General features: G+C 46.1%; 1 protein-coding gene across 1 annotated transcript in view; it reads right to left on the bottom strand.

Moving 5' to 3' along the window:
• Positions 1 to 5,659: 5,659 nt before the first annotated feature.
• The window catches only part of GPATCH2 (G-patch domain containing 2), a 113,961-nt gene continuing 92,649 nt past the window's right edge, over positions 5,660 to 26,971 (bottom strand). The window contains exons 9-10 of the mRNA XM_036277731.1: positions 14,090 to 14,178; positions 5,660 to 5,898 (exon numbers count right to left, since the gene is read on the bottom strand). Coding sequence (XP_036133624.1) covers positions 5,660 to 5,898; positions 14,090 to 14,178 — 328 coding nt within the window. The remainder of the gene's footprint in view (positions 5,899 to 14,089; positions 14,179 to 26,971) is intronic.

The following is a 26,971-nucleotide window of genomic DNA, read 5'->3' as shown; positions in this document are numbered from 1 at the left end:
CGAAGAAGCTTCTTTAGTGCACGTGTCACCGAGACACAAACAATTACTCCCCGAGTGGGAGGGACCTGCGGGCTTCTGGCTGCCCTGTTAGGTGACCGGGAGGAGCAGCACAGTGGCAGGGTGGCCCACGCAGGCCGCTTCCCCGTGTGCCCTGCGGTGGCTTCATTTGGGAAGTGGGTGACGTGGATGAAGACGTGTGGAAAGGCATCAGAAGTGGTCCAGGAGAGGACGGGCACATGCAGGTGTGGGAGGGTGGAGAGCCAAGCCTTAGAGGAGGGTTTGGGCCCCTGTCCTCGCTGCTGAGGACCGAGCCACCCTGGCCCCCGTATTAGAAATACTGGGATTTCACCCTTGGAATGTGTACTCCCGAATGCTTCGTACCCATCTGAAAAATTTATTTTGTGAAGCCCTTGTACGTGTAGCCTGGGTCATCTGTTACTTCCATGATGAAAGACAGCCGTCGACAAAGAACTTGACAGTTCCAGGTTGGCCGCACGGCCTTCTCACAGAACTCGTTTTCCCGCTCAGCACGTGGGCTCATCCTGACTGGAATTCTGGCGGGTGAAGAAATTCACCTCCGTTAGGGATGCAAGTGTGTTTGCATTTGGAAGGCATATTTTTAAGTATATAATGAGTCAGTAGTCTATTTCTCCTGCTTTCTGCTTTTACTAAAGAATGCTGTCTTCAGCCCTGGCCAGTTTGGCTCAGCGGTTAGAGCGTCGGCCTGCGGTCCGGAGAGACCCGGGTTTGGTTACCCGCTAAGGGCATGTACCTCGGTTGCAGTTTGTCCCCGGCCCTGGTTGGTTGTGCGGGTGGCGACCACTCAATGTGTCCCATTCACGTCGATGTTTCTCTCTCTCTCTGTTCCTCTCTCTCCCTCCCACTCTATCTGAACAAAGAATGGAAAAATGTCCTCGGGTGAGGATGATAAAAAAAAAAAAAAAGAATGCTGTCTTCAGAAAGAAGTGACCATCTCCTCGAAGTGTGATAGGAAGATGAAAACAGGTAGAAAATAGTTTGGGGTGTTCTTTCTACTTAGGATGCTGTGATAATCCAGTCTTATCTCCATCATCGTATAGCTGAGAAAGCAAGTATTATACACACATTTAAAATGCCAGTCGTTGATTTTGAAAATCCAAACTAAAAAAAGAAAACAAAAGAAAGGCTAAAGGTGTCTTCACTGGCCACCTAACTTCATCCTTCAGTGACTAAGGAGTAAGTATGGACAGGCTGCTAAGGCAACAGGAGTGGCGTCTGCAAATGTGGGAACGACTTAAACTGTGACAGTTGAGACAGAAGTCAGCTCTAATGTCCAGGCGAGACTGAAAGTGGCAACAGTCCATCATGCTCCTGGCCATCAATGGCGCTGACTTGCTGGAGACAAAGCTGGATCTACTTACAACGTCAGGTGTGCAAGGGAATGAGTCTCTGCTTAGTAGGAACCCAGCGGAAGGAGCCTTCATGGTCCACTTGGTAGCTGAGTCTATGTTCCTGCAAGTCCGATAAATAAATGAGTATTTAATACCGACGGGATGAAAAAAGAAAGGCACTTCCTCTAACAAGATCTCAGTTGTTAGGGAAAAAAGATAAAATTTTAGCAACATAATGAGATGCTTCTTACAGCAAACAAAACTCAACACCGTAGAGTATTGTAAAATATTTAAAACATCCAAACATGTTTATGAGATACGTAATTTTCCAGAAGGAAGTGGATTGGCTGCCATGTTTCAAGTGGCTAGAGGGAGAACCTGTCCTTGCTTCTCAGGAATCCTAGAATCTCTGAGACGAAAGAGACCTGAAGCCAGTGGGGAGTCTCCCAGCTTCAGAGAAAACACAAATAGGAAAAAGTGGTAGAACAGGTCACAAAGAGCTGAGAACAAACGGAAGTCAAAAATTTGTTTAGCAATTTTTTTATCTAAAATTTTTTGGACAACACTGATGTTTCCAAACATCAGGGCTTACAGATGAACAATGAATTTAAATTTGTCGTTAACATTAACTGTAAATGGGTAGCAATTGAAAAAAAATTTTTTAAAGTATTTTCAACTTTATTTTTTTATTACTTTAGAAGGAAACATTAAAAGCACAAAGACAGTGGCTGCTTATAAATAACATTCTTAAACATCAAGTTTATTCTTTCATTCTTTGTTGTACTATTAATATACTTTCTACCCCCCAAAAAAAAAAAAAAAAAAAACCTAAAAAAATAATCCAAAATATTTCTGGCTAAACAACTTCATTTTACAATTTCAACGTTAGATCACTTTTTTTTTTTTTTTTAAGACAAAGTCCAAGAGGAAATGGTTTTAAGAAGCAAGTCAACAGTGATTTTTCTCTTTTATGAAAATCAACATGAAAATATATGGAAGAGAAGCAATTGTCAGTTCAATTAATTACAAGAATATCAACTCACAATGTTACAATAGACATTAATAAAACGCAGTATTTTGCAGTTATGTCTGTATATGGCATCCTATGCGCGCTGTAAACACACCTATATATGTACACTATGTTTATCTCGAAACCTACTGTCCTAACTCCCTCTGAGAGCTACAGTACCAATTATAGAAATCTGTGTATTCAAAAGCTGAGGCCAGTTCATTGGTAGATTTTAGTTCGCAATAGATTTTCTTTTAAAAGGGTACCATATAACTTCATAAAGAAGTGAACAAATCTAAGGGAAGCATCAACTTAACCATATTTGAGGAGAAGAAAAGAGGAAGGAAGGATGAGGGAGGGAGGGAGGAAATGACTCCAGCCCACAGGCTGGTCAGTGTCAAGTATAACAAGTGTATAAAGACAAAATGTTGAATTGCTAATTCTCGCTCAGCCTCTCTTGGCTACTGCTGGGGAATGGATACTTTGAATAGTAATGGGAGACCTATGCACTCCCTAAACATTTTAGCGCACCCAATTAATTTGATACGAGACGTGGCTACTGTACAAGGGTGGCTTTTTGAAGGAGTAGAGAAAAATCTTACCACCTTTTTAAGGAGATATGAATGATATGTTCTTAATTATAAATTGCTTTGAGTTCTGTGGGCATAGTAAGTGTAAAATTAACCGTGTGTGTGTGTGTGTGTGTGTGTGTGTATCATAAATAAATTAGTGGACATCATGTCTTAAAAGGTATTTGATTTACATTAAACGTTCCATTTCTGAATTGTGCTTATTTCTCCCATGAAGACCAGGTGCAAGCAGAGTGTCAGGTGTGCACTGCTTTTTCTTAAGGACACTGCACGGTGAAGGGGCAGGTGCTGTTCTGGGGCACGTGTGTGCAGAGCACGGGGGGGGGGGGACGCCTGGATGTCACCACTGATCTGCTTCGAGGGTTGACTCGTGTGTTCCGTCTGGTTCGACACTTCCATGGACTAGGAAGTACCTCCGGTCCTCTGTGAGCCGCCGGGAGGGCTGCAGGTGTCCAGATGAAGAACTTTCTGCTAGGAGCTGAAACTGTCAACGTGCATGTCTGTGGTGAGGGGTTGAGGACACCCAAGGTGGATGAGCTCAGAGGTGCTGCTTCGGAAGGTGGGGTCCCGTCCGGGGGCACAACGGGAAGCCTTCAGGAAGACTGCACTGTGTGTGTCCCGCTCTCTTCCCGGAGGGTGGGGACCCAGGAAGTGCCACGTTCACAGGAGTTGGGGGTCGGTCTCGCGATAACCGTATGGTGTGTTCAGAAGGGCTCCAAATGTGGGTTTTCAAAATGCTAGGATTCTAGAAGATCCTCAGATCTGCAGAACATGTTGGAATTGAAAAGAAGTTCTAGTGGACAGACCCTAGAATGCTCTACACTACCACAAAGACGTTTCAAACTGGTACCTAGACAGTCCCTCCCAGCTTCCCCCCCTTAAATCCAGAGAATGAGTATGCAACAAAAAGCATTTTTAATAGCAAATTTCTACGTAACAAACTGGTACAAAATAATCATACAGTAGAGCTACTTCATCCAATATGAACGCTTCCAAAGATCAACTCACCTGGTCGCCTGTATTTCCTCTAGCCACACCCCTGAGAGAGAAGGCGATGCTTGAAAGAAAGGCATACATTTGGCAAATCTTCAGGGCTTTCAAGTAACAAAAGGGAAGGCGGACCTTCCTCTCCCTAACTGGCAGTACTTTCTTTAGGGCCCCACCTTCGAAAGGGGATTTACAAATTTTCAAAAACCGACTGGAGTGGAGCACAGAGGAATTCCAGGGCACAGAACTACTGCGTACGGTGCTAGAATGGTGCAGCCACGTCATTCTGCGTGGTCCAAGTCCACGGAACACTGCAATGTGAACTACCATGTCTCTGGGGTTCATCGGCTGTAACCAGGTGCCAGGCTGGTGGGGATGTTGATAACGGGGAAAAGCTGTGTGTGGGGGGAGGGGGGGAGGGGGATGTCTATGACAAACTTCTGTACCTTCTTAATTTTGCAGTGAAACCTAAAACTCCAAAAAACCAAACCAAACAAAGCCTTAGTACAACCCACGGTCAAGGTGACTGACATGTTATCTTGGCCTTGACTCAACCAATAAGGCCACTACAAATAGAATATTATTAGTCCTTACTAATGAAGGTGATAACAAATCTTCTAAACTAAGAGCAATTTATTTAGAATGTCTGGCATTATGAAGCCGGCGACTCAGAAATAACACTAGGCACACGTACACATGCCTTGCTCTGCCTGGTTTTCAAGTCACCGCCAAGGTGTTGGAATGGGCGGCACGGGGCCATCGGTTTTGTTCACCTTGTAAGTGGGTTGGATCATTGCCAGAAATCTGAATTCTTGGGAGAGCCATTTAAATCTCTAAACAAATTGACTCACTATTTTAACTTGTACCAATGGTTAAAATTTAAAGTCAGTTTACTACAGTTGAGTTGATCTTTAAAAAAAAAAGTCAACCTTTGGGGAAGAGAGAGGTAGCAGTCAGTCTAGATGAAGGGAATTTGTAGTTCCGTCAGGATGAATTTTAAAAATGCATTTTTCTTGCGATAATCAGTTTACGTTCTAAATGAGGTAAAATTTATAAAATGTGCACGGAAGTAATGTTGAGGGCACTCTGGTGACAAGGAGGATGAGGTTTGTTTTTGTCTGAACGTCAGAGGGAAACGTTAATCGCCGTTGGTCAACTGAGCCCTGGTACTAAGTGTCCAAGGTCAGGAGATGAATGGGTCTCTCCCCGAATCCACACGCACACACGCACACACACGTGCGCACACACACGCACACACGCTCAAGTCCACAAATAGGAACCTGACCAGCCTTTCAGTCCAAGACTTGCTTAGACCTCCCTGAAGCAAGGATGGGACTCGATGACAGAAACCCCCTTCCTGGCCTGTCCCACTCCAGACCCCTGGGGGCCCCCACACGTGCAGGGCGCAGCGCACACGTGCAGGAATCAAGCTCGAAAGCATTGGACGTGACCGACATACGTGATCGGAATAAATAAGAGAAACGAGCGGTCCTTTGTCCGAGACACAGCTGGCCGGCTGCTGACAGCATCCGAAGGGGGGGTTTGTACTTGAGCACCGGGGCCGGGGCGGAGCGGCGTCTGTGCCGGGTCCGCCGGGGGGCTGGGCGAGTCTGAGCCACGCGGGTTTCGGCTCCACGGCCGCGCTCTGCTGTCACGGGGTCGCGGGGCAGGCGCATCCACACTGAGTCTCCTCCTCCGCTTCCTCAGGCGGGTTTTCCCGAGGCGGGGACCGCGGGGGCCGCGGGGGTGGGCGCTGCGGGGGGGCTCTTCGGAAGAGGGAACCCCAGCCCCAGGCCTTTGGGGCGCTGCACGGCCTGAATGGGCTCAGCCAGCCCCTTGCCGTCGCGTCCGAGGCCCGAGCCGGGCGTCCAGCCCATGTTCTGCAGCATCCGGTTCCCTATGTTGTTTTCGGAGATGGGCTGGGCGTTTTCTCCGACAAACCCTGAAATTGGAAAATGAGGACAGACGTCAGTGCTGACCCGGCGGAAGACCCTCCCGGGCTAAGAACCGGGTTCTCTCTCCGCAGAGGTCCCGGGGGCGCTGGCTGCCGGCCCGGGCACTGGAGGCCTCCACCCGCGTGGGTGGCCCGTGAAGCCACTGAGCCTTTAGCAAACGGATAACGAACAGTGCAGCTGGGCTATGCCCCGAACGACAGGCACAATCATGTTACTATTGCCGGCTTTTTAAAGAACTTTGAATAACTTTACTTTTGCAATGACAAACGGTCACGGATTCACTACCGTGATGTTGAAATGCTGGTATTTCAAGTGCGGCGGCCCAGGGGTGTTGTGTTTTTATACAGGCGGGAAACAATCCACCCCCTCTCTGTTTTAGAATGCCGGTTTCACCTCTTCTTCATGAAAATAAAATAAAGCACTAGCTTGTACTTTGAAGAGAGACGAAGGAAAAAGAAACATTAAATTTCTCCAGCGCGAACTCTTACAACATGGAAACACAGATTCATGCAAAAGCAAAACCAAACACAAAACGCCAGAGCTTTTCTACACAACCTTAAAGACAAAACAAACCAAACCACCGCCAAAGAACATACTTCATTTTGCATGGAAAATAATTCTAGAGTGGAATATGCTACTGGTCTCTCCTCCTCTTATTTATTTTTTAAATGAGATTAAGACGTGGGAGGGAACGCTCAGTCCCAGCACAGCACACGACAACGTCCTCATCCTTTTGCTCCTGGCGGCGATAAATCCTTTAAGTCCTTTTCCGAGAACGCTTCTCCCGCTCGGGCGGTTTCAGCAATAACCCTCCGCGTGCGCTGTGCCCAGCCCTCCTGATGCTGGGGCGCTGCTCTCGGTTACAGCTGAGTCGGTCCTGCCCCCTCACGTCTTCCAAAAACCATTGTGGAGGGTAATTCACTTGCGTAATTGGCTCAAGAGATGAAAATCTTGTATCGGCCTCTCCTAGCTGCTAATCTGTCCAGCTGACTGCAAGCCTAATTGGCAGCTTGTTTAGTAATTTGGCTCCTAAAGTGTTGTATTGATGTTGGATCAACAGCCAGCGGAAGGGGAGGTGTCGTGCGGCCCCCACATCACAGCTCTGCCTGCGATCCCGTCCCTGCCGGTGCTCAGAAGGCACAGCGCCCACCTCCGGGCCTCCCACGCTCTTCCCCAGCACTGGACCAGCCAGCCGAGGGGCAGGGCCATTGGGCTGCTGTTGTTATGAGTGATTAAACTTTAAGTTCTTAAACTTTAAGCCCAGAAAGTGGTAGGTGTTACTGCTCTTTGTCAAAGGTTTTTATTATTTCATTTGTTGGTCTAGGAACGCCTCACTAATTCAGACCCTTCGACAGTATTTGCAATACTACAGGTGTTTTTCATGTGAATTTTGTTAAGTGAAATCAGTTCAAATAGTCAACTGCTTAAAAAGTCAAGGCCCTTTTTAAATAATGAAAAATTAATGTGAAACTAGTATTTTTTTTTTGTCCCCCTGAAGTGGCAAAAACCTGGTGGAGAATCAGACATGATCTGTGTTGACATGTTTGGAGAAGGGAGTGTTTTTATGAACAGATGTTCTGGTTACACAGAGGTGCATTTCTCATGGAGTGATTATACACCAAAGAACGGGGTTTTCAGAAAGCTACGAAAATCACAATCAAACTGCACGGGTTCTGTAGGCACATGGGGTTCAGGTGCTCTGATGTAGTCAGGACCTCCGGCATATGACATTCATTATCTCCACTTCTGACAACTGTGCACGGGGCCACTGTCATGGCCTCAGAGAGAGAAGGGAGGTGACCATGACCACACAGTGAGAACAGAGCTAACTTCCACTTGTGGTTAAGTCTACTCTGAAAGCCTGCTCTTTCCATTACCTGCATGGCCACCCTAGGAGAATTAATGGCAAAGAGACCGTTTAATAAGATCGATCGAATTATACGTGGATTATAATGTTAACTTCCCTCCGTTTGCATATGGACACTATGTGGCAAACACACTCTGAAATACTTGGTTAACTTAGGAGAGAACAGTCTGTGGCTCTTGGACATCATCAGTGCTCCCAATGTCTGTTTTTTGTTTTTTTTATATCTTCCTTATCAGACAAAATGTATATAAAACTCCACTTCATAGATGAATGTAGGACATCTGAGTTTACATGTTACCGTTTCATGGATGTTGAACTTAAAATATTATATCACCACATTTTTTTTACGATGACATCTCTTCTGCCATACTTTCCCACATGACTGAGATTTTATTCTATTCACAACTGTAAAACTCCTGTGAAAACTGGTAGTCTAAACTAGCATAGCAAGTCTGTCTGAAGAGAGTATTTCAACCCTCCCGAAATACGTCAAGATTCATTTTGTTATAAACCCAGCTGCTCCAACTTTCTTTGGCTGGTATTTAAATGAAAACTTAAGTTTTCATTGCATTTATTGTAAACAGAATATATGGAGTTTTGTTCTTTTATCCATTATGATAATCCTTGAATTTAACTCATTCATTTACTCCATTTACATTTATTGTGATTACTGATTATGTGGGGATTTATTTTTATTATTTAATGCTATTTATCTTGCTTTTTCTATACATTTTTGTTTTCTCCTTTGTTTCCATTGGACTTTTATACATCCAAGTGAATCATCTTCATGGTCACTGTCACCACCATCATTATTAATTTTATTCATTCAAGATTAGTTTAGCTTTATACACATGTTTACAATTTCTTTGATCACAATTCCTCCTTAATATTCTTTTTTATGGATTCTGTTTTGTTTCTAGCTGAGGTATTAAATTTAGTTAACAATCCGTCTTTACCTGAAAATGTCTTTATTTCATTCCTCCTCTTGGAAAATAATTTAACGGGATATAAGACTCTAGGTTGATTATTATTTGACCTCAGCACTTTGAAAGTATTATCTTCTGGATTGTACTCCTTTTCTCAAGGTTGCTACCGTGTAATTTCATTCCCCTGTAGGTTGTATCTTTTCTCCTTGGCTGCTTGTAAGTTCTTCTCTTTGTCTTTGGAGTTCTGACGCTTTATTACCAGGTGTCTAGGTATGACTATATTTATATTTACTATTTCTTGATAAAAACTTGTACTTTTTGAATATGAAAGTGCATGTTTTTCTTCGGTTGTAAAATCTGTCAATGTCAGTGAATTCTGTCAATATTCTCCTAAAGATTACGCCTCCTTATTCTTTCTACTCTTTCTGGAAGTTTTATTAGACTTTCCAGATGCTGAATTTCACTTTCCTTCAAGTTCCCCAGCCATTCTTTCATATTTCCCATACTTTTATTCCTCTGAGCTTTTTTCTTAGGTTGTTTATTCAGATTCTTCTTAAAATTCACTGGTTGTCCCCCCCCCCCAGCTTTATTTCATCTGCTGTTTAATCCATCCAGTGAGTTTATAATTATCAAGATTTTTTTCATAATAAATAAAATCGCAAATTTCTACTTGTTTTTTTTTTTTTAACCACATCTGTCTTTTTTTTTTCCCATTCATTCCCTTTTGTTTTTGAATATTATTTTTTTGTTTATTTTTTAAATAACAAATTCTTTTATTTTAGTCTGTGAGATCACCTTCAGTAGGTTTCATTTGAGGTGACTCCAACCTTGGGGTTGAGGCCTTTACCTCTAGAGTGGTTTTGCATTTGCTTCAAAGACCAATTTTTATGTTAATATTTTGGCTTGGTGGAATTTTAAGCTAGAAACTCATCTGAGGGTCAGCTCTTGGTTATAAGTCTTCAGTTTTCTACTTGGAGCCCAGCTGGCAACAAGATTCTTTGTCTTCCGTGTCTGTGGATGGTTTTGTTTCTAGTTCGCCCCGTTGGAGGATCGAGTTTTTCAGTTTCCGGCTTGATGAGGTCAGCTCCCCGGCTCGGCTCCCTTCCCATGGGGACACGAACCCAATGCCTCGAGGTCTCCGAGAGTGACAAATCTGGACACGTGTGGTCTTGGACACTTCTCCTCCTGCATTCTCGGCTGTGCATCTAAAGGGATGGTTTCCATTCCATTCAGCAAGTGTTCTGTACTGTGAGGGTTTTCTCGTTATTCAGTCTTTCTATTGGCAGGGACAGCCATTGTTTTCTATTTAATGTGTGTGCTTACTCATTTCAGCAGAACGCAGGGGAAATAGTTGAAAAGCCACAAGAACTGTAACACAGCCTCTTGCCAAGAACTTGTACTTCATGAAAACAGTCACCGTGGGGCCATCTCTACCCCAAGATATTCAACTCCAATAGGCATCCTTTGTACAATCTAAAATGTATAGAAAAAAGGTTGACTGCTAATGGTGACTATTTTCTCTGATATTATTTTACTAGAAAGCAAAATAGTATCAGAGAATACCGATTTTTGGATAACAATAAGTTTAGTAATGTACAGCGGACAAAATATTTTTTTTTAGATGTAATGGCCACACTACCACTAAGCAAAATCTTTTTATGATCAAATCCTCAGTAAGCTATGACTTCTACCCAAAACACGGACCATCACCAACACTGCTGACTGCCTTTTAAAAATGTGTGCTCTGCTTTTCTTCACCTTTACAGATGACATTATTCAAACAATAAAATGCATTCTGCTCGCAAACCTTCTTGCTTCAACAGTTCTCAATTTTATACTAGTAAATCTACATCCCTTGCTACTGAGACATTCACTCTCTGAATATGTGACTTTGAATGAGGCAGAGAACAAGCCATACATTTAAAAAAATCAATATCTAGCCTTATCAATATTCATTTTACTTTGTCAATACAAAACACAAAGGTGAAAGAGCAGTAAATAAGCTAAAGCACTGAAATAAATTTGGTGTTCCTGTCACGATTAATAGATGTTCAGGTGATAATGCCGCAGGCTGGCCAGGGACAGCGATGAACGCACACTTCCTGCTGGGGCTGAGACGGGGTGAGCATGGTTTTCAACACATCAGCAGGCGAAGAGAATCAGATTTGGGGTCATTCATTTCATGGAAGACTTCAAATCTTTTGTAAAAAATAATATTTATCATCTAGACAACATATCACGTTATATTGAGGGTTTTCAATTGTATAAACCCAGTTTGGAATTATAAAGTCGAAGTGCGTAAGTGTAATTGTCTGGCAATTCTTTCGTAAATTTTTTCTTACTCTGCTGTTTGACTGCAAAATAGTTTCCATAGAAGTCAGAGGGGCTCGTTAAACAGTATTCAAGCTGTTGGCCTTTTAACTCTTATTCTGTATTTTAAATGAGAGTTGTCTTCAGCTGTATTTTTTCCAGCTTAGAAGGAATGCTGACTTAAAAGGCAGAAGGAACTGTGACAATATATCACAATTCAATTTGTTTTTTGGGAGGTCTACCAAGGGCCTATAAAAAGGTGACATGCCCGGCCGGTGTGGCTCAGTGGTTGAGCGTCGACCCATGCACCGGGAGGTCGCCTGTTCAGTTCCTGGTCAGGGCACATGCCCAGGTTGTGGGCCAGATCCCCAGTGGGGGGCATACAGGGGGCGGCCAATTGATGGTCTCTCTCATCAATGTTTCTCTCTCTCTCTCCCTCTCCCTTCTTCTCTCTCTAGGGTCAATAAAGAAAAAAAAATTAAAACATGAGAAAATTCTCTTTAATTATACATGCTAACTCGACTTTGAAAGCTTACAAATATAACTGACTCTTTATTAGGTGACTGACCATATTCCAGAATTTGAAAATTACAATTTTCAGAGACAAGACAGTGTAGGATCCATAACCTCATTATCAAAGTACATTTATGCAAAACCACTTCTTACTTCAATTCGAATAATCATCTTCACCTCTCACCAGTTATTAGGAGAGATTCTTTTAAAAGCAAGGTCTTTTAAATGACTCCCTTCTCTTCCCCTTTGAGAGGAACAGGTATGCATGGATTTTAAAGCTGTATGGACAAAAGTACCGATTCTCCCACTCCGCTACTTTTTGAGTAATTACAAAAATGCACTACATTTCTATGAATTCTATTCTTGCAGTAAAAAATCTAGTAATATTATAAAAATCCCAAACCTTAAGAAAATCACAGCTGTTTAGACCTCTAACATCTGGAATATATTGGTGTGAGCTTCTAAATGTTGTAAGCTAATGTCTAATGTTTATGCCCATACTCCATGTAAGCGGTTTCCTTAGATGCTGTTGTTGTAACATCAAAATCGCCTCATAGAAATAATCATATCCTCCTCCTCAACTATTCTGTTATCCTTCTCTCTTCGTGTATGTTGAGAATGTGAGAACCGACCCTGATTGCGGGCACAAAGGTGCTTTAGCCACATTCCCAAGATTGTATTGCTTCTGCCACTAATGTCTGAGTCACTGAAAGAGAAGAGAATCCAGGGGACCATTCAGCTGGAACAAGGACATCGAAGCATCCTACACCAGTCTTATGAAAGATGTGAACTGAAGAACTTATGTATTTGACCTAAACGTGACTATATGTTTCCGTATAAAGAGATATATTAGAAGTATTCTAACTAATATTCTGTATCTGTATATGTCAATGTTTAGATAAATCTCCCATGAAACTTAAGATATATGAGTGTGTTCAAGTAAACATACACAGTGAGATAGTCTACATATATATTCTTCCAAAAAGGCCACAAGTAGGTTGTCACAGAAAACATGGGGTAGGGGTCATACAGGTGTAGGCTCGAAACCCCCGCCAGCCAGTAGGATAGACAAGCAGATCCTCACACTTCTCTGAATTTTAATTTGTGATCAACAGGGATAATAGTAACAACTGGCTCACAAAGTTGTGGCAACGATAAAAATGAAAAGATAAAGTTCCTGGCACATAGTAGGTACCCAGTGAGTGGTAAATATTATCTACATAAAAAGAAACACATTCCATACACAGGTGTTTCTGATTTCCCATTTCTGAACATTGAATACACCAAGAAGATCAGATATTATAACCACAGGCATAATTTCATAATGTAGCCCTTTATATGGATGAAAAAACTGGATAATGAGTGCTCTCATTTTTAATTATTCATCGGTGTTTTCGTGCTGAACTGTGGGACAGGTCTCCTAAATAGCTTCTCATCTTTTATTTCCTTTGACATCCCATGTCAAAATTATGTGTGTGTCTGTTATATACATATGTATGTATATACACACAGACTTTATTTTTCCCTTCTCTGTGTTTTCTCTCTTGTTAACATGAATCTTATTTTTATATTCTATAATTCATCATAGGGAAAAATAATTTTTCCTACAAAAGGTTTCCCAAAAGAAGTGAGGAGAATGTTTATAAATCTGAACGGTGAAGGATCAGAGATCAAGGCTATCATTCTCTGTCACTACCACGCTTCTGCCCTGGGAACGTTTTCTCGTGGTCAGTCTGCTGCATCACAAATCCACGGTGGTGCATGCGGTTACTCCTACGTGGTGCATGCGGTTACTCCTACGTGGGCTGGCTCCACCCACCGCTGGTGGCCCCATCTCTGCCCCCCTCACCTCTGCTCCGACTTGAGGTTCTGCAATACCGACTGGTCTCACTGGTCTCCTTCCCGGCCCTTCCAGGACGGCCTTCTGCCCCCTCTGCCCAGTGACGGTCTGTGTCAGTACTTGTGGTCTCCCCTGTGCCACACGCATCAGCATGACGCGCTCTTCCAGTGACAAGGCTCGGGAGGCGGACACCCTGAGGGGTCTTTTATTCTGATGCTAACGTGGTCCAATAAGGAAAGACGACTCTGAGACTGCCACAGAGCTGGGACTAGAAGCCAGAGGGCCACCAGCAGGGCCAGCCCTCCATGTCCTGCGACACGGGGCCTGCAGTCAGAGCTGAGCCAACTTCTGCGTTTATTACTATTAATCGCTACTGGGCTATTTGCCTTCCCATCTATTTAGACCTTTTACTCTCCTCCCCAATAAGTCTGTCCATTTCTTGAGGCCAAAGACGCAGCCTGTGAAGTTTCTGTTCCCTTTACTGCGTCTCACAGAGTCTTGCACTGGGGCAGGTGTGTAGGAAACATTTCATTGGTTGGTTGGCTGCCTGCAAGAGCGACAGGAAACCTGCCATCCACCCCGGCACCCCGTGCAAATGATGTAACAGTTGCTGGTACCTGTGCCTTTTCTTCAGTGCAAGTGATTAAGAACGATCAGTATTTTAGTCTCGGTGATTTGTGAACTTCGCACCCGCGCTCTGCCCCGAGCCCGCTCCCTTTTACCTGCTGCAGGAGGTCCCGGCAAAGGTGCTGCTTTCCTCCTCCGTTTGACATCTCCGGTGCATAAGGACCCTAGATGCACGCTTGTCTGCCTGCGAGCAATTACCAGAAAAGGAACGATTAACAAAGGAGGAAAAGAATGATAGATAAATACACAGCCTGTATCATCTGAACCTAAATCAAAACATTCTCAACCAAGATGGAGCAGCATCGTAAAACCACCAATCTTGTTTATATCGAAACATAATTACGTTTGTTGACAAGCGTTCAGCAGCTAAATGCGCCATCATAAATTGTTACTGGAATGAATAATATAAAAGGAATGCTTTTTAATTTTCAAAACTGGCAATCTCTCTGGCTCAACATAAAATCAAGCACTGTTGCTTCTGACAGGAAAATAGCTAAGATTAATTATCTAAAGAGATCACAATATTGTTGCTAGGTTATCAATTGGTTACTAATGCTTTACTGTCAGAACAACATTTATTACAGGAAAAGTATGATCAATTTCTTTTAGGATATTATGCGGCAGTGAATTCTCTTAAAACATGTTAAATAGGAAGAAGGAAACAGCGATGTTCTGCCTTGTAATTCGTATGATTAGAATTCTACAGTTAATTATCAGTTAGGTGAAGAAACATCATTCGAATGCATGAATGCCCGTCTGCTGCTACCGAACGGGCTAATGCGATACTGGATGATATTTGTAAAGACATGGTATGTAAGAACCTTCTGCTATTCTTGGAACTAGTGAGAATTAAATAATTCTGTCTAATCATGGGTTCCTAAATTAAAGAGTTTTAGAAAAATTAGAAATGGCCCATTGGAAATCCAGGCAAAGTAACACACACAGAAAAGACTGAAAAGTCTTCTCAGATTTTCAAGCTAGAAAGGGCTCTGTTCATTTCCTGGATCATTATCCCCCACGCGGGTTGGGATAGTGACCGGCGGTCGTGAAGCAGAGATAAAAGAAGCATTTCCTTTCCGGGCGCACAAGTTCTTTAAGTAATTCAGAGAGCTATGCGGTAGTATCCTCAAGTTGCATGAGGCCCGATTTGAAAACATCCAGATTATTAGAGAAATATTTAAAAGCAAAAAATTAACTTAGGTAAGAACCCAAATATATGTTAATACACATGCACTCAGTCGTGTATATATTATGACGAATTGGAGCTGTGGAATAAAATTACTCTAAATATAAATTCTACCTACAAGGCACAAAGAAAAGTACAATTAATGACCAGGCTGATTCAAGGGGTACAACCAAAGACATACTATGAAAATCTATCAGCACCAAATGGGCATCTGTCTGGTTTCCCCTTTCCCTTGTACTGAGAGATACATAGCACTTCCCTGATAGAAAATACATAATCATTTAAATATTTTTTAGAAATATTTTTTCTTTATTGATTTTAGAGAGAGAGGAAGGGAGAGGGAGAGATAGAAATATCGATGAGAGAGAACATCGACTGGCCGCCTCCTGCACGCCCACCACTGGGGATCAGGCCCATAACCTGGGCATGTGTCCTGACCGTAAATCAAACCGGCGACCTCTTGGTGCATGGATCAACGCTCAGCCACTGAGCCACACCGGCCGGGTTTAAATATTTTTTTAAAAATTAGCTCATTCAGTTAGTGACTAACTTTACAGAAATATATATGTGTGTGTGTGTGTATTCATTAACATGCATACCTAACATTTCTTATTGGCTTTTGTGGTGTGATCTTGGCTCACAGTGCCAAGGATAATCAATGCCTATGATCGCATCTACTTTTAAAATTAAAATTAAAAGAGTGTCAGAGAAGACAACATAAAAATTAAAAATTAAATTAAAATCATATCAGCAAAGTCACATCCTTTTTATCCAAAATGCATTCACTTATTTGGCAAGGATTTATTAGTACCTACGACTGACTCAGCGTAAGACCCCACAGTGGTGGTGAAAATGCAGAGAAGCAGGAAAGCGGACAGAAGACACCGAGACAATGAAGTGGTCAGGTCCATTGTTGGGAGAGTATAGAGCAGCGGTTCTCAACCTGGAGGTCACGAACCCCTTGGGGGTCCCTTTCACAGGGGTCACCTAAGACCATCGGAAAACACCTATTTCCGATGGTCTTAGGAACGGAGACCCCGCTCCTCTATCCATCTCCTGGCGGGTCCGCCCACCTGCAGACACGCCCACGCGCAGACACGCCCACGCGCAGACACCCCCCACATGCAGACACGCCCACAGACCGCATGAGGACCTGCATTAAAGGGTCGCGGCAGTAGGAAGGTTGAGAACCACTGGTGTGGAGTTGGGGGGGGGGAATGAAGTCCTAGTGTGAAGTAATTGGGGGCACTGCTGGTGGGAGCAGACACACCCAACTTGATCCACTGTTGCTAGAGATGGTCGTTTTTCAGTCTTTATGACAATTGCATTGAATGTACCTTTTCCCCTTTGCTTGGGAAAGTGTGTGCTTCCATAGAAAACCATGCTTTATCTTCTTCCAGTCCTCCTGAGCCCAAAGTTAAAGATAATGGAAACCAAAGCAACACCGTTCTTGTCGACAGGAGTGCAAACGCGATCTGTCCCGAGGAGGACAGTCCTTTCTCCTGCGGAAGAGCCAGGTCTGCACGCATCTGCACAGCAATTTCAACATGTCTTACTCCACAGAAGTCTGAGTTCGACTTGTCCTTTGAAAAGTCTGCCTGGTTCCCTCATTAATGAATGAGTTCAATAACATCTCAAACACATGTTCATTTCACATCTGTAAGCGTCAGAATTTTACCTTTTTGTACAAGATGATCCTTTAAGCGCTCTGATCCCTCTGGAAGCTCCCCCCAGCTAAAGAGTCCAGTGTACCTCGCAAGAGCACGCACCTCTCAGGGGGCAGCCCCAGCTGGGGTGGGGGAAGGGAACAGTCCCCAAACGGGAACAGAGTGGGATCTGAATTCTGAAGCACAGCCCCTCTGGTATCGAGCAGTGAGAACCAGTCCAGGGATTATCTACGTCTGAGCTCTGTGGAAACAGAGTAAACATGCTCACAAGTTGCAGCTGCTGCTGGTCAGGTTTCTGCACTCGTTGCTGAATGTGTTTGTAAAGGATGAGTGTGTTCCGTTCAGAAAATTACGAACAGTCCAGGCTGTCCAAAGAGCAGGGTTTACAGAGGGCTGCAGTGGACCCCTGAACAGCTTGAACATGTGGGGGTGAGGGGTGCCAACCCCTGCACAGTTGAAAATCCATGTGTAATTTTTGACTCTCAAAAAAAGGTAACTACTTATAGACCGGAAGCCTTGCCAATGACTTAAATGATCTGCTAACACTTACTTTGTATGATGTATATCATCTACCGTTTTCTTACAATAAAGTAAGCTAGAGAAAAGAAAACGTTAGTAAGAAAATCTTAAGAAAAGAAAAAACCTGTGAGGGGACGTGCAGAGTTCCAACCCGTGCTGTTCCATCAGCACGTATCTCAGAGGAACACTGCCACGCGTGCCCCAGGGCGAGTCTGGATTTCAGGCCGATGCGGAGCCACGACAGGCCAGCGAGTGGGGGGGAACGCAGCCAGTTCCACGGATGCTGCCGGGTCGAGACCGACAACAGGGGAAGTAACAAGGTTTGTCACAGTCCAGGCGCACATCCTCCTAGGATCTCCATCACAGTTGCAATAATGAAATAACACAAAGTTCAACTTTGTGTCGGCGCGTCCCACGAGGCGGTGGGCAGGGGTGAGAAGCGAGTCAATAAAAAGTCCTAGTTCTGGATTTCAACAAATTAAAAAAAAAACTAAACCTGGTTTTATTACTTCCAGATACACTGAAGACTCCAACTAAGCTTTAAAAAAATAATAATAATAAATAGCCAGGAGTATAATTCTTAAGAAATACATTTTAGAAACAATTAGAAAAAGACCCGAGTACCTGATACTTAGTAGCTCTCACTGTGATTCTTAATCGCACTAGTGATACGCAATCGAGTCTTCTAATGGCTTTAAAGTCACTCTCCCAAATCAAGAGCCTTTGGAACTTTATTTTTTTACACTATTTACCATTTAATAGGAAGTACTGTTTACAAAAATGGTGAAAAAACCAACTCCAGGAACACCTCTCTCTTCCAAACCTCCTTCTCATCTGCTGGACCAAACATCCTTTTTGGGCATCTTTACAGAACAAATAGAATATAACCTGTACATTCAACTCCTCTCCCCCAACCCCCAACAGAGTTGCATGAAGGAAAAGAGACACACATTCAAGGAGAACGAAGTTGAAGTTAATCAAGTCAGTACACTGAACCTGAAGACCTGAGCCATGAGGAAAACATTGTATCTCAGTCGCTCCATCAAGGACTGACTACCTGCTGCAGCTGGGAGGGCTCCGGATTATCGATCAGTCCCCTTACCCCAGTTAGGCTTGTCCCTCCCCCTCCCCCCTTCAGATGGGTGCCATGGAGTTGCTACAAATAGCACTAAGTGAGGTCTACTCTGTTATTTAGTTGTCACTCTTAATGTAAAACGTAGCAGTCATTTTTTAATTTAAAATCAATGAACGTCTCAAAGGCAGCCCCGCCGCTTGGGTCTAAATGAGCCATTTGTCTTTGCAAAGCAGAGCCCGGGGTTGCTATTCAAGGTGACAGTCGGCAATTTCTGTGTGTGTGTGTGTTTTGGGCCGGGGTGCCTTGGAGAATGACAATACCTTCTCCTACGAACAGACCCCAAGTTACTGAAGAGTTGTGTGAGGATCCTTTCGTAAGGTGCTGTACGGAAATGACCAATCGGCCACTGAGGGTTTGTTTCAGAGGACTGGCCGGTGGTAGGGAAGACAAGTCAAAGCTTGACGACTTTGTATCTTCTGGCGCCTTCAGTACCGGGGGTCAGCTGATACGTGGGTTTCGGTGGAAAGGATGAAGGAAGAATGCTGTCTCATTATTAATAGGACTGGCACCTAGTTATGACCTGAAACATGGTTTCTCATACACTAATTCTGAAATTTCCCTCCTATGTATGAGAAAATCAGACCTCACAAAGACGTCCCCCCCCCTTTGGAAACAGACTTCACTCATGTACCCCATCATGTTTGGACAGTGCGGTGGTGAAAACCTCGACGCTTTAGCCGAGGGAAAGAGAAACAGAAGAAAAGGACAACAGGCAGAGGAAACCCTGGTGAGAACTACCTCGCCGAAAACACGGCTTCTGACCCGGGCTGCCAAGGACAGGCAGTGTCAGACACGGCGACGTCAAAGCCAGGCCCATGGGACCCTGTCTTCACTCCAGGCACCTCCAGAGAGAAGCTTTTCGGAGACTTGGGCGTGAGAGCTGCCCCCTGGGCGACACGCGCTCCGGGGCCCCTCGGACCAGCTGCAGGGAGAGGCAGACAGATGCGGCCGGGGGCCTGGCACTTGGCAGGAACACTCACTGTCTCTTAGACAAGTACAGGCCTGGACAGGGCCGCAGCTGCACAGAAACGAGGCAGGTCTGCGGTGTCACTGCAGGAGTGAGCCGGTGGCCGAGAGGTGGGGGCGGGACAGTCCACCCCATGCAAAGGTCCTCTCGAAGTCCCGACACCCCCTCCTCCCCTGTGCTGCGTAGTGCGTCTTAGCAGTAAAGAAAACATCTGTATGGAGGTCTTTCCCTTTCGTACCCACATGCACGCTAGGCATCAAGTACGCTCCAGCAGAAATACTTCTTAACTACTAGAATCACCTCCAGTCCTGGTTGTTAATGGAATCTGCTTTCAAAGCCCTTTCCTGTGTAGGAAGAACCCTTTGCCTTTGGTCGTGTTGATCACACCCTGACCAGTCCTTGCCTCTGGAGCCTTCTCTCTCTCTGGCTGTGGTCACTGGACTGACCCGCTCTGCCTCCGGCCTGGGCCGTCTCTTTGGAACGGTCCTGACTTGACCAAGTGCAGTGAACTCAGGAGGCGGCCCACACTGGGCCCTGGTTCTAGTCTAGGCTTAGTCTGTCTCGTCATAACCCTTCTGTGTGGAGACATTTCGTGGGGGTTTTCTTCTTTACGCCTCTCATTGTTATTGGGCTTTATTTTTACGGTGAGCAGGCAACAACAACAAAGGTATGAGCTATAACTAGATAAGTTACAAAATAGCAGAAGAGACAAGTTAACACTCAGTGAATTAGAAAACAGGTGTGGCTCAGTGGCTGAGCGTCGACCCTGCACCAAGTCGCTGGTTCGATTCCCGGTCAGGGCACGTGCCCAGGTTGTGGGCCCAATGCCCAGTGGGGGGCATGCAGGAGGCGGCCAATCGATGTTCTCTCTCATCCATGTTTCCATCTCTCTCCCTCTCCCTTCCTCTCTCTCTAAGATGGATAAAGAAAAAGGAGCCAGCAGACAGGGGAAGGGATAAAGGCAGAGGTGTGGGCAGCCGGAGGAGGGCGCTGTCCAGGGCACGGTCAGCCCCACTGCACCGGCTCTAGGTTCTGTGGCCTAAGTCGTACTTCGGACGTCAGGGGGTCAGAACGCGTCTTCCTGATGGATGCCACTACTTCTGCTTCCCCAGCTGGGTCTCTGCAAAAACCTAACGTGCCTCCGTATTTGTCAGTGTGGGAGGAGCTTTACCATCTCTGCACGTTAAACTCTCGTGGTCTCCATTGCTTTACCTTCAAGAGCTATGTGATAAGACTCGTCCTTATCTCAAAGGTCTTCCTGAAGATGTTCCTCAGAAACCTCTGTGCAGCCCTGGCCGGTTGGGCTCAGCGGTTAGAGCGTCTGCCTGCGGTCTGGAGAGACCTGGGTTCGGTTCCCGCTAAGGGCATGTACCTCGGTTGCAGTTTGTCCCCGGCCCTGGTTGGGTCGTGTGGGTGGCAGCCACTCGATGTGTCGCTTTCACGTCGATGTTTCTCTCTCTCTCTCTCTCTCCCCCTCCCACTCTACCTGAACAAAATATCGAAAAAATGTCCTTGGGTGAGGATAAAAAAAAAAAAAAGAAACTTCTGTGCAGGTGTCTGGCCAGGGCCTGCACACAGGAAGCCACTGGTAACTGTCAGCGGCCCATCTTCCCGTGTTACCAGACGAGAGGCCCAGAGCACAGAGAAGGGAAATGACTTACCCAGGGTCGCACGGTTAAGGGAAACTGATGACAGGCACTTCGAGGGATGGTGTGGCCGGACGCTCGACTCGTGTGGAGTGCCCGCAAACACCCTCAGAGAAACGTGTGACAGTATAAAGTCACCGCATCTGAACGCGACCAGTGTGCTATAATAAGGACGTCATTAGGATCAGTTCTAAATAACAGGTAGCTTTGTTTGTTTTTTGTTGTTCATAGAAAAATTAAAACTTTTTCTTCAAGGTTTGATCCTGCTTGCTTGAAAGGGGCCACAGCGTAAGAATCAGGTACTCACTTTCACTTCAAAAGCTCAGGAGGAGCCCACGAGAGGCTTGCAAGTCTGCAGCCCACTCCCTCCTCGCGTCAGTCCACGGCTGCGAATTTTCTCTTGGCCGCTGCTCGGCACGTCCTCCTCCCAAGAACGTCTTGCTTCCTCCCTGTGCCGTGTTCCGGCTGTAGCCAGAGCCGCGAGGGTCTGCTGTGGTGAGGGTGCCATTCCCTGCGTGTGACACTAAGCCGACCTGTCCCCAAACAGCTCACTGAATGCTCCCTCTGCACGCGTCCCAACACGTGGCACCGAAAGGTGGTGGGTGACTGCTCTGTGCTGGAAAGTTCTGAGTGTGCGGATGAGGACATGGCCACATCTGGAGGGAGCTACGCTTTCATACAGCAAATAATTCGCGCACGTTCTAAACATCCGTCCGGAGGAGCCGCTCTCCATCTTGGCTTCCGTGCTGCTCACACGTGCTCCCCTTTCCGTCCAGGCCTTCGGGTCTCTTCTCTAGCAGCTGTGAGTTGCCAGGGCAGTGCTGGGCCCAGAGCAGGGCGCCTGCCTCGTTCAGAAAACGCCCGTCCGTGCTGCCCCCTCCTGCCTGACCTCTCGGTCCGCCTTCTCCCTTCCAGGCTCTCCCTCTTCTCGACACCGTCCTCACCTCACACCTCCGAGTGCTCTGCTCGGCACCCCTCGGTCTGTGCAGCCCTGTTGCTGGTCTGTCGTGGACGAGGCTCCGAGCCGGCTTCAGCCGGAGGGGTCTGCCCGGGAAGGGTGGACGGCGGACAGCCCGAGGCCCGGAACCCTGTCGAGCTCACAGAACGAACCTTCGCTTCTGTCATGTATCAGCAACACAATACCCGTTCATTGAACCGAACCTGTAACAACTGTTCATTTGGTAATCAATCATGCTTCTTTCTTTTTAATAACACTTCTCCTTTCTCGAACTGTTAGTTAAATTCACTCCAAAACACCCCTTTAACAATGAACAGGACTTGACTGCACCAGGCAGTTCCACAAGGCGTCAGATGAAGCACAGAGAGCAAGACATCCCCACCCACCCAGGGCTGGTCGCCTTGGGCAGAAAACACGCGCGAACAGGAAATCACTACACAATGTAGGGCATCGACAGGACTAGAGTAGCAGACCACCTTTTGGGGGGGGGGGGGCGGAAATTGAGGAAAATTAGTTTCGCCCGGGTTCAAATTTGGATATTGTCTCTCCAAGCAGAAGCTAAGATTTTTGAGGCATCTTGGAGTATTCTGTGATGCTTCACACCACGGCACCTAGGCCCCAGGGCACAGCCGTCACTTATAAACTGAGACTGATTCATCTGACTTGATTCCCAGCTATGACTATACATTTTTGGCATATGTATATCATTGACATTTAGTTTAACAATAAGCTTACTCTAATTTCCTTAAAAATGAGCAAATGAATCTTGTATTGACCCTTAGGAGAGACTAAAAAAAAAAAAATTACTCGAACATGATTCTTTTAGATATCTCCATTAAATGAAAGAAGATTTGTGTCTACATTAAAAAACAAAACCAAAAACCATCCAATCGGTCTATAGATTCAGACGTAACCCCGCATCCCTCTCTGACAATGGCACCAAGGAATTTCCTGGACTGGTACAGTTGCCATTTATAATATGCATTAATAAAATTACGGGATACTCCTTACATTCTTTTATTATTATTATTATTATTATTATTATTATTATTATTATTATTTTGGTATGTGCCCTTAGCGGGAACCGAACCTGAGACTCTGGTCCGCAGGCTGACGTTCCAAACGCTGAGCCAAACCGGCCAGGGCGCTCCTTATATTCTTAACTCTTTCGAGGGAACCGCTCATTTCCACACCTGCTTCACCCACCGCGATGTAACAGCCGGGGCTTGCGGAGCTGATTTCGCCTGCAGTCTCCTCTGATATTTCTGACTCTGAACCAAGCTCCAGGCTCAGTTCTGCCGTAGCATCTGGGACAGGCTGGGAAAGTTTCTTCTACCGGCGTCGGGGGATGAGGGAGTGCAAGGGGTGGCAGAGAATATATTTTACTATTTTAAAAATTATTTTGAATACATGTTGGTTTCTTAAGTCTCAGAGTTGATCATCTGAATGAGCAGGAACATCCAAGCTCGCTGAGCACCAACTGTCATGCTAAACATTTTCTCATACTTGATCCTGTTTAATCCTCACAATAACCCCTATCGTGCTGAGGAATCTGAAGTCCAGAGACAGTTATTTGTCAAAAAAAAAAATCACATAAACAGAAGATGACGTTATTGTATTTGAACCAAGAAATGCTTGCCTTAAAGAATCACTTTCCCCCTTTCTATACTACATCATTCAGTTCAGTTTATTATACTCCATTTAATAAATGTCTCCTGAAAATGAAATGCATGCCATGCCCTCTGCCATAAAACAGGATTGAGAAATAAAAAAGATACGGTTTTCATTTCCTGAGGTTAAAGTCTACCGATCATGTGGGAAAATGATTCCAACTCAATATTCAGAGAATCCCAGCCAGCAGGTGAGGGATCCCAGGCCCCAGGTGAGACCACACACCCAGACCAGCAGGTGAGGGATCCCAGGCCCCAGGTGAGACCACACACCCAGGCCCCAGGTGAGGGATCCCAGGCCCCCAGGTGAGACCGCACACCCAGGCCAGCAGGTGAGGGATCCCAGGCCCCAGGTGAGACCACACACCCAGGCCAGCAGGTGAGGGATCCCAGGCCCCCAGGTGAGAGCACACACCCAGGCCAGCAGGTGAGGGATCCCAGGCCCCAGGTGAGACCACACACCCAGGCCCCAGGTGAGGGATCCCAGGCCCCCAGGTGAGACCGCACACCCAGGCCAGCAGGTGAGGGATCCCAGGCCCCAGGTGAGAGCACACACCCAGACCAGCAGGTGAGGGATCCCAGGCCCCCAGGTGAGACCGCACACCCAGGCCAGCAGGTGAGGGATCCCAGGCCCCAGGTGAGACCACACACCCAGGCCAGCAGGTGAGGGATCCCAGGCCCCAGGTGAGACCACACACCCAGGCCAGCAGGTGAGGGATCCCAGGCCCCCAGGTCAGAGCGCACACCCAGGCCAGCAGGTGAGGGATCCCAGGCCCCAGGTGAGACCACACACCCAGGCCCCAGGTGAGGGATCCCAGGCCCCCAGGTGAGACCACACACCCAGGCCAGCAGGTGCGGGATCCCAGGCCCCAGGTGAGACCACACACCCAGGCCCCAGGTGAGGGATCCCAGGCCCCCAGGTGAGACCACACACCCAGGCCAGCAGGTGCGGGATCCCAGGCCCCAGGTGAGACCACACACCCAGGCCCCAGGTGAGGGATCCCAGGCCCCCAGGTGAGACCACACACCCAGGCCAGCAGGTGAGGGATCCCAGGCCCCAGGTGAGACCACACACCCAGGCCCCAGGTGAGGGATCCCAGGCCCCAGGTGAGACCACACACCCAGGCCAGCAGGTGAGGGATCTCAGGCCCCCAGGTGAGACCACACACCCAGACCAGCAGGTGAGGGATCCCAGGCCCCAGGTGAGACCACACACCCAGACCAGCAGGTGAGGGATCCCAGGCCCCAGGTGAGACCACATGCCTGAAGAGGCCCCCGCCAGGGAGGGGCACACAGTTCAGTGGGACAGGCCTGGGACCTGCGGAGTGGGGGAGGAGACAGCACCTCCTTGCACGTATCACATCAAGTTGTCATAAACTCAACAAATCTGTCCCTTAGCGATTATTTTAAATTCTCCAGAAAACACAGGATGAAGCTGCCTGTTTGGCTGAGTAATCAGTTTATTTACTCAGTGGACAGTCAGTTCCGTGGACAAAACCTGCCCTGGTTCTCTGGAGATGTGCTTCTGGATTGTTCTGCAACTGCGGTGGAAAGTGGCTCCTCCAGGGAAGGGAGAAGCAAAGGCTGACCACGTCCGGGCAGCTCTGGAAGTCACGGGACCTGCTCATCAGCAGACTCGACAAGTGACTTCACGACTGAGGTGGCAGAATCAGGCTCAGACCGAGCTCAGCCCGCTCTGAGTTTCTGCCAAGTGCCCTGGCTTTCCGTGCGGAGAGGGGCCTTCTTTAAAGCCATCAGCTAGGTGACGTGAGGTGCAATTGCTGAGTGGCTGCTTCTGCCTCCACGTGGAGGAGGCGATGGGCACAGGGCCTTCATCACAGGCCAGCACGTCTGGACCTTCTGAAGGGGGGAGGCGTCACTTCTACTTTGGAATATGTCAGACAGTGTTACCCTTTTTGTTTTATTCCTCTCCTGAGAATACTTTTCTATTTATCATCCAATAGAGTGGGAGGGAGGGAGAGAGAGGGAGAGAGAGAGAAACATCGATGTGATAGAGCCACATTGACTGGTTGCCTCCTGTATGACCCAACCAGGGCCGGGGCGAACCGCAACCGAGGTACATGCCCTTGGCCGGAATCGAACCCATGACTCATTGGTCCGAGGGCCGATGCTATAACTGCTGAGCCAAACCAGCCAGGGTGGTGTTACCCTTTAATACAAACTTACTGCAATTTAGGTTAAATTGTTGTTGGCTGACGGAATTCAATTGGGAATCGATGACCCAGTTGAAATGTCACCTCCTCAAGGCAGCCCTCTCTGATTGCCATTGCCAGAATGCTCTCACTCACAATGTTCTCTACTTCAAACCACAGCTCTGTATGTACATGAACCAATACTCTAGCTACACTGTAGTGTATTCCCTGTGGGCTGTGGGTCCCACACTTTAATTTTTTAGTTCATTTCCCTTAGTGTACACAAACTTGTCGACATTAGGCACTTACTAGTTATTGAATGAAACTTGACAAGGCATGCCAGGGTTTTTATAGTAACTTTTCTTATGACAGTCAATATTTTCATTGAGGTCCCCATTTCTATAGAAAGTAAATGTTTACTTAGGGAAATAGCAGACCGCAAGACACATTCCATCCACAGCCTGGGCTTCGGGTGATAAGAATCTGCGATCTCAGGCTTGTACACGTAAGCCAGCCTCTAATGTCTATGCGGACACCTGAGTTCTCTCTCTATTCAATTGTGCATTTTACTAAGTGTAACTTTATGGAAAGAATGCTTTCAGTTCCTCCTTTTCCATGGTAGGTTTTTGGCAGATGAATGAACATTATGTCTATAAACCTTTTACACACTTGTTAGCAAAAGTTTACGAGACTGTGAAATACACCGTAATCTAGGTGAGCCTCAGAGGCTGGGGGGGGGGGGGGGCACGCGCGCGACCTGAACACGCATGGGCAGTGGTGGGGAGGGCCGTCAAGACTCAGGAACGGCTCTGCCATCACCATCTCTGAGACAAATGTCCTTCACAATTTTGTTAATTCAGGTCCGCGACTGTCTATATTCGGAAGGGCTATTGCCTTTAAATATCCGTGGAGAAATACCTTAGAAAAATTAATTTCAAATATAAACTGAGTCATCATCTCATTGATGTATTGCTTTTCTTTAGAAAAACATGTATGTCCCTAGATACATATTTTTTAATTTCAGGAACTAAATGCCAAATGACCACACAGCAGTCATATGGTCATTACAAAATGAG

The sequence above is a fragment of the Molossus molossus genome, unplaced genomic scaffold, assembly GCF_014108415.1.
Source record: "Molossus molossus isolate mMolMol1 unplaced genomic scaffold, mMolMol1.p scaffold_m16_p_23, whole genome shotgun sequence".
In the NCBI taxonomy this organism is placed as follows: Eukaryota; Metazoa; Chordata; class Mammalia; order Chiroptera; family Molossidae; genus Molossus; species Molossus molossus.
Note: the sequence above shows the minus strand (reverse complement) of the source record. Positions and strands in the feature narration are given on the sequence as shown.